The 13,555-nt window shown below is 34.4% G+C and overlaps 3 protein-coding genes across 7 annotated transcripts; all 3 read left to right on the forward strand.

Moving 5' to 3' along the window:
- The first annotated feature begins 2,179 nt into the window (after positions 1-2,179).
- Positions 2,180-5,521, forward strand: LOC149399143 (uncharacterized). 2 transcript variants are annotated; one of them, XM_089613198.1, is made up of 9 exons: positions 2,180-2,618; positions 2,785-2,969; positions 3,056-3,331; positions 3,424-3,482; positions 3,760-3,796; positions 3,877-3,948; positions 4,032-4,173; positions 4,520-4,699; positions 5,173-5,521. In XM_089613198.1, the coding sequence occupies exons 1-9, from the start codon at positions 2,409-2,411 to the stop codon at positions 5,485-5,487; spliced, it is 1,476 nt and encodes a 491-aa protein (XP_089469324.1). In that variant the 5' UTR covers positions 2,180-2,408; the 3' UTR covers positions 5,488-5,521. The 2 variants fall into 2 exon arrangements, with proteins under 2 accessions (XP_089469324.1, XP_089469326.1); XM_089613200.1 differs by having other exon boundaries at positions 4,089-4,173.
- Positions 5,522-7,434: 1,913 nt separating this feature from the next.
- On the forward strand, positions 7,435-9,172 carry LOC149399144 (uncharacterized protein At4g14342). The gene is made up of 4 exons (XM_089610944.1): positions 7,435-7,586; positions 7,882-7,967; positions 8,089-8,212; positions 8,843-9,172. Exons 1-4 carry the CDS (start codon positions 7,581-7,583, stop codon positions 8,888-8,890), a joined length of 264 nt encoding a protein of 87 aa, XP_089467070.1. The 5' UTR covers positions 7,435-7,580; the 3' UTR covers positions 8,891-9,172.
- A 719-nt stretch (positions 9,173-9,891) lies between these two features.
- On the forward strand, positions 9,892-13,555 carry LOC149399145 (uncharacterized). 4 transcript variants are annotated; one of them, XM_089612629.1, is made up of 4 exons: positions 9,892-10,132; positions 10,204-10,291; positions 11,267-11,769; positions 12,431-13,555. In XM_089612629.1, the coding sequence occupies exons 2-4, from the start codon at positions 10,273-10,275 to the stop codon at positions 13,286-13,288; spliced, it is 1,380 nt and encodes a 459-aa protein (XP_089468755.1). In that variant the 5' UTR covers positions 9,892-10,132; positions 10,204-10,272; the 3' UTR covers positions 13,289-13,555. The 4 variants fall into 4 exon arrangements, with proteins under 4 accessions (XP_089468755.1, XP_089468756.1, XP_089468753.1 ...); XM_089612630.1 differs by having other exon boundaries at positions 10,219-10,291; XM_089612627.1 differs by having other exon boundaries at positions 9,893-10,132; positions 11,095-11,769.

The following is a 13,555-nucleotide window of genomic DNA, read 5'->3' on the forward strand; positions in this document are numbered from 1 at the left end:
AAAAAAATAAAACGCGCGCCAAAGCCATTCCCATTTGAAACTTTTTGTTATAATTCGTCTCTGCTCACTCATTCTCTCTCTACTCACTCTCTTTCTCGATTTCGCTCTCTGAGCGACAATGGCTCTGTTTATTGTTTTCCTTTTCCTTGTTCTGGCTTCTTGTTTGCAAATAGGATTGAGGGAAATGGTTTTATGCGAGCAATTCAGTTGCCATGAAAACGCACCAACACGAGGCGATTGATCCATATGAAATAGCTGCCATTGTTGGAGCTATATCAGTAGTCTTAACTCTTAAGTGTAGTTGTCTACGTTTTCAATAAAGGTAAATTCATAATGATTTTTTGGTAGTTTCCATTCACCAAGGTCAGTCATTAATCGTTGTTTCTCTTCTCTGTAGGTGGCAGAGCTGCTGGCCGTGTCGGTGGACCAGACGGCGCTGGCGGGGCTGGCCGTGGCGGAGGAGCAGCGCCGCGCGGGGCGGTGGTGGTGGGCCCGAAGGCGGAAATGTCCCTATCTCTACTTGTTCATTCTGCGGCACGAACCACAAAATAATAATAGTCTCTCATCTCAGCTAATTTGGAGTTTGCTGATTCGGAGTTGATGTTTTCTATGACTTTATATAAGGTCTGATTCTTTCAATTATTCTCTTTCACTTTCAATGTGGGACTTTTTTTTTTTTTTTTGCCTTCTTTCATTCTTACACGCTCAATTGTTGTTTTTATTTATTATTACTATTATTATTATTATTATTATTATAAAAGTTCACGTATAGTGCCATCAAGTATAATTCTCCTATTGTCTTATGGTAATTGGTAACTATATGAAATATATTTTATAGTTTATAAAATCCACTAGTAATAATATATATACGTATAAGCCCCTCTATAAAAGGCTAGATCTCAATACTGAGAGTCGTGAATTGAAATCATAATACGTATAAGCCCCTCTTTTAAAAGGCTAGATCTCAATACTGAGAGTTGTGAATTGATTAAGAAATAAGTTCGATTTCCATAATAATAAAAAAAGGACTTTTGTCATAGAGATCAATTTGATTTCCATTCCATAGAAAGCTCATTTAGTTATTTTTCTCTATGAGAATTTTTGCCATCCCATTCAACGCTACACAACTTTGTACGTATTGTTGATTTGTGTTATGAGTATACAAGACTTTTTCTTCTAAATGAATTTGCACACTACTCCGCAAGCCAGAAGGGCTCCTCGGTGAATCTCTTCAAGCTCTTGATGTTGATGTTATCGTTTGTTTGGTGTGCTGTTTTTCCAATAGTCTTCTCGAATCGTCGTTGATGTTGTTGCTTTAAATTATTACTGTTTATTTTTTAAAGGCTTTAAATTACTTTTAATACAAAATAATATACTCTTTGTTTTAATTAATTTTAAGAAAAAATTATTAAATCATTTTTAAATATGAGCCTTAGAAGTGACATTCTCTGAAAGGATAACGACTTAGGTAATAACGTGGAAATGAAGATAAACAATAAGTATTTTAGCCATCTAAAAAAATTAGATATTTTAGTGTATCCAATAAAAAAAATAATAAGTATTTTTGTCGTCATTTCCTTGATTATGTAATACTTATAAATATTAGTTAAAATAATATAATTTGCAAATTCACAGGACATATTGTTCTCTTTCCTCCTCTTTAAATCTATATACTTTATTTTAGCCTTTAATTTTCACAGAATAAAAATCATACGCCACAATCTTAATCTTTTATGTATAAAGCATTTTTATGTCTAAATTAAAAACAGTAAGTAAATCTTCTTATATTTTTCATGCAGTTTTTATATATATTATATAATTATGTTAGTTATTAAATTTTAATAATAAATACTATTATTAACACAAAATTCAATCTCAAAATCAATCGTGCGGAGCACAAACTACTGTGTGTGTGTATATATATATATATATATATATATATATATATATATATATATATATATATATATCATATTACCAGCTTAGTTTCAGTTTTCCACAGAAAGTAAAAAAATTGGTCCAAGAGTCTCACAAACTTTCCATGATAAATCAAATGAGCTTTAGTTCAACCTTCATAAAATAAAAGAACACTTGATTTATAGAGATCGAAAAAGAGTCTTAGCTATAAAGGCAACCAAAAAATTAAATAAAAGAGCCTAAAATGAAAAAAAGTGGCCTATCCAATAAATATGTGACATGTGTGTTGTGTTCCTCAAACACAATACCAGAACAAAAGTTACAAGCTAATGAGCTATTCTATACTTTACTTGGTCTCAAACACCAAGAATTTCAAACACCCTTCTTCCAAGGGTAAGATCAAATCAAAACACATGCTACTCAGATTTTACATCCATAACGGTTTTCGTATTGCTACACTTATGAAAAAGGGTAGATAATTATATATTGCAATGCCTATGACTGGTAACACCAATAATAGAGCTATCACTCTTCATCATCTTCTCTTCTTCTTCTTCTTGCTATCCGCGTCTTTAATTTTGCAAAACGGAAAAGTATTCGCTTCGTCGGATCAAACGAAGAGCTTCAAAAGACCGGATCCCTTACGACATTTTGAGTACTACGATGGAGTTTATAATGTTACAGATAAACATTATTGGGCTGTACGTCCGTTTTTCGATATTTTTTTTTTTGGGGGTAGAAAAACATAGTTCAAATATATTCTTTTTTTTTTTTTTGTTGAAGATAAAAGCATGGAAATATATTATGAGAAAATTGCTTACAAGCTAATTGGAAAATAATATTGATAATTATTCTCACATTTTTCAGTCCACAGCATTTAGAGGAGTCCATGGATATGCCATTGCAGGAATTTGGCTGTTTTGTGGGATTGGTTTGGGGGTTTTCATGATCATGAATAACCAGAGAATAAGCAATTTGCGAAGCAAAGACTTTTGCAATCAAAATGGCTTCCTAGTGTTAATGATAATCCTTCTCTTTACATTTCTTGCAGTGTAAGTTTCCATTTTTTTCAATTTGTTTTTGGTGTATGGGACAAACAATAGAGATCATTTTTTTTTTATTATTTTTTTATTTTAAGAATTGCATCAAGTGTTGCCCTCTTGGCGAACCAAAGTAGCGCGACAGAAATGAAGGATTTGAAGAAAACGATATTCAACGTCGGAGCAGACACCCAGAGAAGCATCGAAAGAGTTGCAAAGGCAACGACGCAGATGCAACAACTATTGGTGCCTTATGATTCCACGACGGCTTCAATCTTGGGCACAACCACTCATCGTCTAGAGAACGAATCGCGGAGTGTCCAACGCTTTGTCAAAAAAAATAATCGCTCCATCAATCGCGTGATTCAAGCCTTGTGAGTTTGTTTTCGTATGATTCGTTTTTTTGTTTTAATGTAACAATTTTCTTATTATGAAAATTATGCGACAATTTTTGTTTGCGTTGTAGGTTCATTGCACATGTTGTGATTGTTGCTACAAATTTAGTGTTGATTATGGCGGCGGTTGGTGAGTATATTATTTCTTACTTGGTGTTCTTTACGCTGATTATTATTCTATAGAACGATCATAAAAAATCAAACGAATTTTTGTTTTTCCACATCCAACGTTCATTATTTCGTGCGTTATTTGATGTTGGCGAATTTCAGCGGCATTATAAATCTATCTAAACTTTTTGTTGGCATTTTCGTAGCCAGTTTAATAATACATGACCATATACTTGAATGTCATTAATAAAATTATTAATTCTAAATTATCTAACAACCTACTTTTTGTGGTTGATCAGTTCTTATTTTTCTCCATCGGAAACCAGGATTCCTCTAGTAAGTAAAGCAGTTATACATTTATAGTATCCCGTTTTGTGCCAAAATGTCTCACATTTCATGACCATTTCATTATATAGTGTTATATGTCTATGTTGGATATTAACAACGCTCTGCTGGGTCTTTACCGGATTTGATTTCTTCCTTTATACGTAAGTAAAAATCTCAACCATCAATCTAGTTCAATTAAGTTTAATGTTAAACAATGAAATTAACACAATCTTAAGCAAAACAGATTCGCTGAAGATACATGTTTTTCTCTAAAAGACTTTGAAATAAACGCTAAAAATAGCAGCCTCAGCACAATGATCCCGTGCACGAATTCAGACCAAATGATGGTTGAGATCGGCTTCGTTGTTCACAATTTTATAAATCAGGTATTAAAAATAATAATTCATATTTAAACTTAGGGCATCCTAACAATTTACTCATTTAAAACTTAAGGTTTTCAAAGTAATGACATCTTAAAAGTTCACAATTGTTAGAAAACTAGTCAACTTTAAGCTTAAAAAAAAAACCTTTTATCAACACACTAAAATGTCTAGTTTTTTTAGTTCACAATAAAATGCAACACTTTGACTGTTTTTGTAAATATAGATTAAAACATTTATTTTAATGTATTTTCCAAAAAAAGGTATATATTTTTCTGTACCAGTATTTCTCTTAAAGTACATGTAACGTATATTGATTATAATTTGTGATCGCGACTATTTTGTTTTGCAGTTAAATTCTAAAATACCAGAGTATTATAAGACAATGCTCCGATTAGAAGGTGGACAAAACTATGAATACATGTCTGGATTTATGGAGTCAATATGCAATCCTTTCAATGGGGCTCCAAATTACAGTTATGTCCCAGGAAATTGCCCAAAAAACTCCATTCCAATTGGCCATTTACCAAATGTAAGCTACTAAAAAACTATTACAAATAAAATTTCAACATTAACGAGGTTCCTCCTATGCTTTAATTTTGACTCATATTGGTTGAATTTTATATAAAGAAAATTAGGCTGGGGACGTATTTAATTTTTCTATTTTCCTTAATATATCTTCATGTCTGTGTCTCTTTTCAAATCATTGTTTCCAGACTCAAATATGGTGTAATTTTTTTTATTTTATTATATTTTGTCCTGTCAATAATATACATCAATTGGTACATTACAATATGAACTGCAAATTTGGTTCCATTTTATGTATGTTGTAGTTTCCGTTTCCGTTTTTGTTCCTGCACATAGTAAATATATATTTTTTCTTCTATAAAGGCTCATAGAAGTTCATCTACTGCATACTAATTTTTTGTTATTATCATATTTACATTAATTTAATCTATTTTGTAACAACATCCAAAAAAATTACCGAATTAATTATGCGTACAGATTCTTGAAAGCATTACTTGTTATGAACGAGAAAAAGAAATGTGCAAAAGCGACGGGAAATTTGTGACAGAGGCAATCTATGACATGGCCTCAGCTTACAGTCGCTCTACTCAAGACCTTCTCGACGTAATCCCCGAGCTGCGGAGATTAGTGGAGGGCAAAATCGTCAAAGACAAGTTTGGCTATGTCGTTTCGCACCAATGCGTGCCTTTATGTGACGCAGTTGGTTTCCTTTGGTTGTCGATGTTGTGTTATTCTATTTTTTTGGTCATTTTAGTGTCCCTTTGGGTTGTAAAATATTTGCAAGGTATTTAGTTGTATAAAGTTTATTAGGTGGATATTATGTTTCTTGGTGTATATTGTAAAATATGTCCAAAGGATTCAGTTGGACATATTTTTTTTGGTGCTGTATATTTCCAAGACAAATACAATTGAAAATCCAATTTTATTTATTTTTAATTTCATGTCGTAAGTTTTGTTGGTCCATGTATTTAATATGAAGAATATTTGCTCTCTGATTTTATTTGTACCACTATAATATAATAGGAACCGTGGCCAATGTAGTACATAGATGGTTCCACCATGAGATGGTCATATGGACATTTCACTTCCAATAATCATTGGCTATATACTAAAACAAAAACAAAAACAAAAATCAGCTGATAGAATTTAGAATCAAATCATATAGTTTTTCAAGTAGGAGATACATGTAAGAATATATATATATATATATATATATATATATATATATATATTTCATGGAAAATAAAGTGTTTTTTATTTTTTATGGATTAGTTGATTTGTAATCAAATGGAGAAATGTAGAACTAGTGAATATGGTGGAGATGAACACGTTGATTAATCAATTCTTTCGCAGCACATTTTTCTTATTCAAAAGCTCTAAAAAAATACTAATCAAACACTAAGCAAAATAGAAGGGAATGTAAACTTTATCTCAATTTCCAGTACACTTTTTTTGGAGCAAAGAGTATCTTAAATTCGGAATAGAAGTGGAAAAAGCTAAACATTACTTAAAGATAATTTTTTTTATTAGATTAAGCGCGTAGCGCTCAAGGACAAGTGTGCCACGCTAGTACAATTTATGAGAGAGTGCCGCACTGGTTAGAGGTTGTGGCGCGCTACGTCAAATTCATATGAGTGTGTCACGGTGAAGATAAAGAACAACGCGATAAGTGAGTAAGAAACACACTTATTGAATGTGATAAGTGAGTAAGAAATACACTGATTGAATACCCTTAAACTTGAATCATTGCTTATCCTCGAGCAATTAAAAAGTTAAATAAAAATAAAAACCCAAAAAAGTTACACTAAAAAAATATGGTGATGATGGTGAGAAATTTTGCTTCGTTTGTTTGTTACACTAAAAAAAATATGGAGAGAGAGAGAGCGCTATGGTAACAAAAACGTTCGTTTTTTAATGAGTTACAAAGATCCTAAATGTTTGAGAATTTGAATATCAACTAATTTTTTTATTTACTTTGAACATCAATCTTAATACCCAATTAATAGGGTATGTTCAATACAAAATAATTGGCCTCACTTGTCACATCAAAATGACTTTTATTAAATATTTTGACACGATAAAATGTAATTGACCAATTTCATGTCTTAATTCATTATAAATTTACTAAAAATAGAATTTTTGGTTTGAGATAAAACATTGATTGATTTGATTGAGAGAAACTTTGTTACGAAAGGTTGGAGATCTCCTTAAAGTCATTCTTTTAAAGAACTTCATTTTTTCGCTTATAGCTAAATAACAAATCGAAATTAACATATTTGTAAAATAACAAAAAATTGTATAAGATTAGTGAAATAATAAAAATATGCATGTACCAAATTTTAATATATTAATTAAGTATATAGTCATATTTACACTTTTACATCGCTATTTGATCAACATTTTTTAAATATCAGGTAAATGTTCACGTTCATATATTTACAAACAAAAATTGACTTGAGATTTATGAAATGATGGCTATATATCTAAGATATAGAAAATGTCACGTCAATTTTTGGTTATTTACCTCAGATTTACAAAAGATTGACTATATATTAATCCCAAACATAAAAGGTTAATCATCTAATTTTTTTTTTTTTTTTTTTTAATTTTTTTTTTAATTTTTTTTTTTAATGTATTCGATTTTAACGACATGTTAAAAAAAAGTTTTGACCATGTAACTTTAACTAGTTTGCTCTTCAAACACTTAATGATATTTTATCTATTAATTTACTTGAGAAATAAAAGACAATTCTCGGCTAAAAACGAAAAGGAAAAAGCTTGAGAGAAGAACTACCCTTTTCTATATAAGAAAAAAAAGTGAGAGAAGCGAACTCTATTTTTTTTTTTTTTCTGCGCGTTAAGCTTGGAATTCTCAGCTTGAAAAGATGCAAGTAAGCCTTGTTTTTTTTTGCTATTCTTAATTGTTATATCTCATTCCGGCATAGAAAGCCGTTGTATAGCTCTGTGAACAGGAATCCTAAACCCTAGCCTTGCATATTTCTTACTGTAATCATAGCAAAATGTCGGTCTAGATCGGTAAGGTCAAGATTAAAACCGCAATCGTTCTCGAATCCGTAACTTCGTATGCTTTTGGATTTTTGTGGAATTGAAGTTCTCATGCTTGTTAATCTTTCGTTTAATTTTTATTTTATGTTATTTAATTATTATTCAATCATTTCTACGCAGGCCAGTGATAGGTTCAACATCAATTCCCAGCTTGAACACCTTCAAGCGAAATATGTTGGTACTGGACATGCTGATCTGAATAGATTGTGAGCTTTTTCTTTTTCTTTTTCATATATAAATTTTGTTAATTTTACATCGTTAATGTATTGACTGATAAAAAAAAAAGGGGGTTTTATTTTGTTTTTATTAACTGTTTGTTTGTTGTAGTGAATGGGCAGTGAATATCCAACGAGATAGCTATGCGTCGTATGTTGGGCATTACCCACTTTTGTCCTATTTTGCCGTTGCAGAGAACGAATCCATCGGAAGAGAACGATACAATTTTATGCAGGTTCTCTCTCTTTTCTCTTGCTCTTTTATTCACTTATATTGATTATAAGCATTCTCTGGACGGAAGATATTGTGTTTAGTTATGGCTATCCTAGAATAGTGTTCTGTGTTTGGTTTATTGTTGGCTTCTGTTACGAGAATGCTAGTTGAGAAATAGCATAAGGCTATAGATTTGAAATAAGCTCGACTCAAACAGTGATATCGTATCTACTCGTGGTCGTGGAAGATTTGATTCTAAGTTCATTCACTTCACGGGGAAGAAATTATTTATGTGTAGTGTGGTATAGGCTAAATCTTGTTTCATTTTCCATCTTATTATAATATTTCGTTCTCCACTTTCTTGGTCCTCTGAACCGAAGTTGTACTAAATATGATAGTAGAATGCCCAAATGGTGATACGCTAAGATAAGGGATTTTTTTTTTATTATGTAACCTGTCTCAACTAAACTTGATAAGTTTTGCAATATATTCGCTGATTGTTTGTTCGGTTTCTTTGCACACAAAGATGTTGCAGAATTCTGGAAAGAGTGCTGCGATATATATACAAACATATAAGATATATTTTTTTATGCCCAGTTGTTGTTTTGTTGGTTCATGTAATTAATGAACTAGTCGATATGAATTTGTGCAGAAAATGCTTTTGCCGTGTGGCCTTCCCCCGGAGAAAGAGGATGAATGATTTCGATCGAGAAAAAAGCTTTGCGATCTCTGGTCTCGGATTTTCATTTAGGATTTCTGGATTTGTAGCGATGGGAATTTAAGCAGTGATTGAATGTATGCAAAATCTAATCCAGTCTTCGAATTCCGAGATTAATATTTTTCTGATGTTGGTTTTGTGGGAATCCTTGGATTTAAGCCTTTTCTGGTGATTAGTCTACATGTGTGGTAGTTGTCTTGACATTTGTTCATCTTTAAATTGAAACTTTTGTCATTTTAATATGAAGTAATTTTTCTCTGCTCATTTGGACATCGCATGTAAAAATAATGCCCTCGCCGACGCAGTAACAAAAAGCGTAGAGAAATGTGTGTATTGGTATTAAAAAAAAAGGAAGTAGTTCATAAGTTGGGGATATTCAATAGTCAATGGATGGACACGAATAACATTTTCTCCAGTGTTTTTTTTTTATTTATTAATGAAAATGTTAAAAAAATTGTTTTTTTTTTTTCTTCTTCTTTCCTTAAGCCTATTGATATGACGAGTTATGACTTATGACTCATGAGGAAACTAGTAATAAAATGCTTTATTCCATGGCAAGTTCTGCAACAAAAGTACTAATTTTGAAAAAAAAAAAAATCCAACATTTTTATAAAAGTTATTGAATTTGGTATTACTTCTATCCATTTCCCGTTTAATATATAGTATAAAATCAGAGAAGTGAGATTTAGTAACCTTTGATTGTGAGGAAAATGACATTGTTATTTTTAGAAAATACTCTATTTAGTCTAGATTTGGCCATTTAATTAGTACAAAAGATTATTTGCAATCAGTATTATTTGTTAAAGTTGATTTTTTAACCGACAAAAACAAGTATTATTATTTATTACTATACACCATTATCAAGAACAAGAAATAATTTAAACTCGTTGAAAATAAACAATAATAATAGGAAAGTAGTGAGTGGGAAGTGGGAACAAAAGACACAAACACATTATTCTAATGGTGGCCCCAATTAGGAAATCCAACTGTAAATATCTCACTCACAAGCCAAACCGGTAAATATTTAAAGCAATGAACCAAAAAAATATTTGCAAATCAATAATCGAGAAAAGAAAGAAGAAAAACTCTCTGACCAAGTGATAATATATATGAAAAAAGAAATTATTTTTCATTTTTGGAGTCTCAAGCAAGAGACCAGAGCTTCGGTTTGGTCACAAGTCAGCGTCGTCAAAACCTCAGATCCGATTCCACATAGAAAGAAAGGTAAGCGAAACTTTTTATTCTTCTGCGCCGTTGGTTTCTTTGTCTTTGTTTCGCTGAACTTGCTTGTGAAGTTATTTTTTCTTCAGAAAAACGACGATTCGATCCGAGGAAAACGCTGCAGTGCTGTTAGAACGGGACTCATGGCTCTCGTAAATTCAGGTTAGGAATCTGTGTAGTTTACGCTTAGAAAATCTGTTATACACGTATTGCTCGCTGCTATGGATTGGTTGTTTTTTGGTTTCAACAGAGGATTTGGTAGCGGTGAATGGAAATTAGACATTGAAACACTATCAGTTTTTGTTCTTTGAATCAGACATTCAAACATTTGCTTAAATGACTCAGAATTGAAGAATTTGCTAATTGACTAGACCTTTTTATTTCTTTCTTTTTTGATAATTGACTAGACCTAGCTAGCTACAATTGGAAATTCTAGCGCAACGCAATTTCAATTTAGTTCCCAGCTTTAAAAATTTCAGCAAAAAAGACTAAAGATGCTGATCCGGTACCTTAATTTTTTTTATTTTTTTTTATGAACTGCTTTTCATAGTGATCTGTATTGTAGTTCCATCTTAGGCATTAGAAAGCTCCAGTGCTTGTGAAGATGAGAATTCAAAATTGTTCTTCCATTTAGTAGTTGCATTACTTTATTTTTTTAGAAGTTGATAATTTAATAAACTAGTTATGAAGGTGAATTCGCTTGGATTTGGCTATCACCACTTGGATCCCCTAACGAAAAATCTTCTTCAAATAATTTTTTTTTGGACAAATAGAAGGGTTATAATTTTGATCCAAATTTCAACCGAGTGCGGAATATTGGACAACGGCCTTAGTTCATAAACTTGATGGATGTTATTTAGTGCATCATATGTGTTAGTCATTATTCGCATCCTTCAATTCCTAACTTGTGTTGAACTTTCTTTTTCCATGAGTATTCACGATCTTAATCTGCTGCGAAAACATAGGTTAGCGTGGTGTTGTGCTTGAGGCTTATATGTATTGGAGATTTTTCGGATCCCTATGGACTGCATTGTCTTTTTACACTGTGGGAGACGGAATAAAAGGAGGGTGTGAGTGAGAGAAAGAGGATGATGGGGAACAAATACCGGAAACCAACTGCTTTACGTTGCAATGCAGGAAGCAGATGTTCAACATCTGCTATCATTTGGGGATTGGCCGGTTTCATCCTCTTGCTTCACGTGTACAACCTCGTCCACCAAAAAGACGGCTCGGACGAAGGGATTCAGTTCAGTATCGATCACGACCCTGAGTTTCTCGAGCTTCAGCGAGTCGAAGAGGAACACATTCAAATCCCTCCAAAGGGGAAGAGATCTCCGCGGGCAGCCAAGAGGAGGCCACCGAAGAAGCCGACGACCATAATAGATGAGTTTCTCGACGAGAATTCTCAGCTCAGAACCACGTTCTTTCCCGGAAGGAAAACTGCGATCGACCCGAGGAAGGACTTGGGGAACGACAGCTTTTACTATCACCCGGGTCGGATTTGGCTGGACACGGATGGGAATCCTATTCAGGCCCACGGGGGAGGGATTTTGTACGATGAGAGAACAAGAACATACTATTGGTACGGAGAGTACAAAGACGGGCCCACCTATCTCGCTCACAAAAAAGGAGCAGCTCGGGTACGTTTCTTGGTTAGATGGTAGTTTCATTCAGTGTTTATTAGGCTTGGGTCAGAAGTTGTTAAAAATTTAATTATTGCATCAGAAGCTTTGATAAGTTTTGTGTTGAAAGGTTTTGTAAAAAATGGGTGGAATAGAACAGAGCAATGTTATAGCATTGTTACCCGGTATTGGGAATAAGAGCAATTATCCTGTTAGTTACCGAAATGTATTTTCTATTTCTGATTTATGCTCTAAAAACAGAGCAAAAGGGAAAAAGGCTTGAGTAGTAAAAGAATAATGGTACTCTCCCAATTTGGTGATATGATGTGAGGGGTTTTGACTGTTTGCAATCTATTAGTCTGAAATGAACTAAGATTTATGATCGCTGGACAATTCAGGTACAAGCTTTGTAATTGTAATTAAAAAAACTAAAACCTGTAACTTTTTCTTCTTCACTCAAAGTGTCCGATAATGAAGCTATAGAGTCAATCCTCCAGATTAGAAATTTCAATTGCAGGGTTGCAATCTAAGCTAAGAACCCTCCAGCGTTACTGAATATATGTAGGCACATTTTCTGGTAGCTTAGCTTGAACTCGAAAGCCTAGTTAGGGCATGTTTTCAATCTCTCATTCTTGCCATTCATATCTAAACCCTCTGTTTTGTCGAACCGTGTGTTTAGGTCGACATAATCGGAGTCGGGTGTTACTCCTCGAAGGACCTCTGGACATGGAAGAACGAGGGAATCGTACTCTCGGCCGAGGCCACCGACGAATCCCACGACCTCCACGTCTCCAACGTCCTCGAGCGTCCCAAAGTGATCTACAACGACATGACCCGAAAATACGTAATGTGGATGCACATCGACGACGCAAACTACACGAAAGCCTCGGTCGGCGTCGCAGTCAGCGACGCCCCGACCGGTCCCTTCAGCTACCTTGGAAGCAAGCGGCCCCACGGCGGGTCCGAGAGCCGCGACATGACGATCTTCAAGGACGACGACAAGTCGGCCTACCTCGTTTACTCCTCCGACGACAACAGCGAGCTCCACGTGGGCCCGCTCACGCAGGATTACCTCGACGTGGGGGCCGCGATGAGACGGGTCCTCGTGGGCCGCCACAGAGAGGCTCCGGCGGTGTTCAAGTTTCAGGGGACGTATTACATGATCACGTCGGGGTGTTCGGGCTGGGCCCCGAACGAGGCCCTGGCCCACGCAGCGGAGTCGATGATGGGCCCGTGGGAGACGATCGGGAACCCGTGCGTCGTCGGAGGAAGCAAGGTTTACAGGCACACGACGTTTTTCTCTCAGGGGACGTTTGTGGTCCCGGTTCGAGGGATTCCCGGGACGTTCGTTTTCATGGCGGATCGGTGGAATCCGGCGGATTTGAGGGACTCGAGGTACGTTTGGCTTCCGTTGGTGGTCGGGGGAGCGGTTGACCGGCCGTTCGACTATAGTTTCGGGTTCCCGTTGTGGTCGCGAGTCTCGATTTTCTGGCACAGAAAGTGGAGACTCCCTCGAGGTCCGTCTGGGTCCGAATAAGGTTAGATTGTATCTTCACAATTTTTTTCTTTTGTTCTTTTTCTGATATGGTATAGTTTCTGAGAGCAAATATTCTGTCTTAGTCCATGATATGTGTTGTTAATATTAGCTTTTGATGGAAGAGAGTAAGTCTTCGGAGAGAAAATGATTACTTGATTTGTATTGAACTTTTTTGAATAATCACTTTGATTTGAAAATAAAACATTCACACAAGTTTAATGCTGATTTTATCAGTTATATTCAAGCCTTGATCGGTTTACTGTAAAA

This window comes from Urtica dioica, chromosome 4 (genome assembly GCF_054948205.1).
Source record: "Urtica dioica subsp. dioica isolate 48M chromosome 4, U.dioica_male_clone48M_v1_H2, whole genome shotgun sequence".
Classification (NCBI taxonomy): domain Eukaryota; kingdom Viridiplantae; phylum Streptophyta; class Magnoliopsida; order Rosales; family Urticaceae; genus Urtica; species Urtica dioica.

What these genes read in the sequence shown, in the direction of transcription:
- LOC149399145 (XM_089612627.1), top strand. Translation starts at nt 11,218, where the DNA reads ATGATGGGGAACAAATACCGGAAACCAACTGCTTTACGTTGCAATGCA. An exon ending in ACAAAAAAGGAGCAGCTCGG is followed by an intron (nt 11,770 to 12,430) that starts GTACGTTTCTTG and finishes CCGTGTGTTTAG; the next exon opens with GTCGACATAATCGGAGTCGG.
- LOC149399144 (XM_089610944.1), top strand. An exon ending in CATGCTGATCTGAATAGATT is followed by an intron (nt 7,968 to 8,088) that starts GTGAGCTTTTTC and finishes TGTTTGTTGTAG; the next exon opens with TGAATGGGCAGTGAATATCC. An exon ending in AACGATACAATTTTATGCAG is followed by an intron (nt 8,213 to 8,842) that starts GTTCTCTCTCTT and finishes GAATTTGTGCAG; the next exon opens with AAAATGCTTTTGCCGTGTGG.
- LOC149399143 (XM_089613198.1), top strand. Translation starts at nt 2,409, where the DNA reads ATGCCTATGACTGGTAACACCAATAATAGAGCTATCACTCTTCATCAT. An exon ending in AATCGCGTGATTCAAGCCTT is followed by an intron (nt 3,332 to 3,423) that starts GTGAGTTTGTTT and finishes TTTGCGTTGTAG; the next exon opens with GTTCATTGCACATGTTGTGA. An exon ending in CGGAAACCAGGATTCCTCTA is followed by an intron (nt 3,797 to 3,876) that starts GTAAGTAAAGCA and finishes TTCATTATATAG; the next exon opens with TGTTATATGTCTATGTTGGA.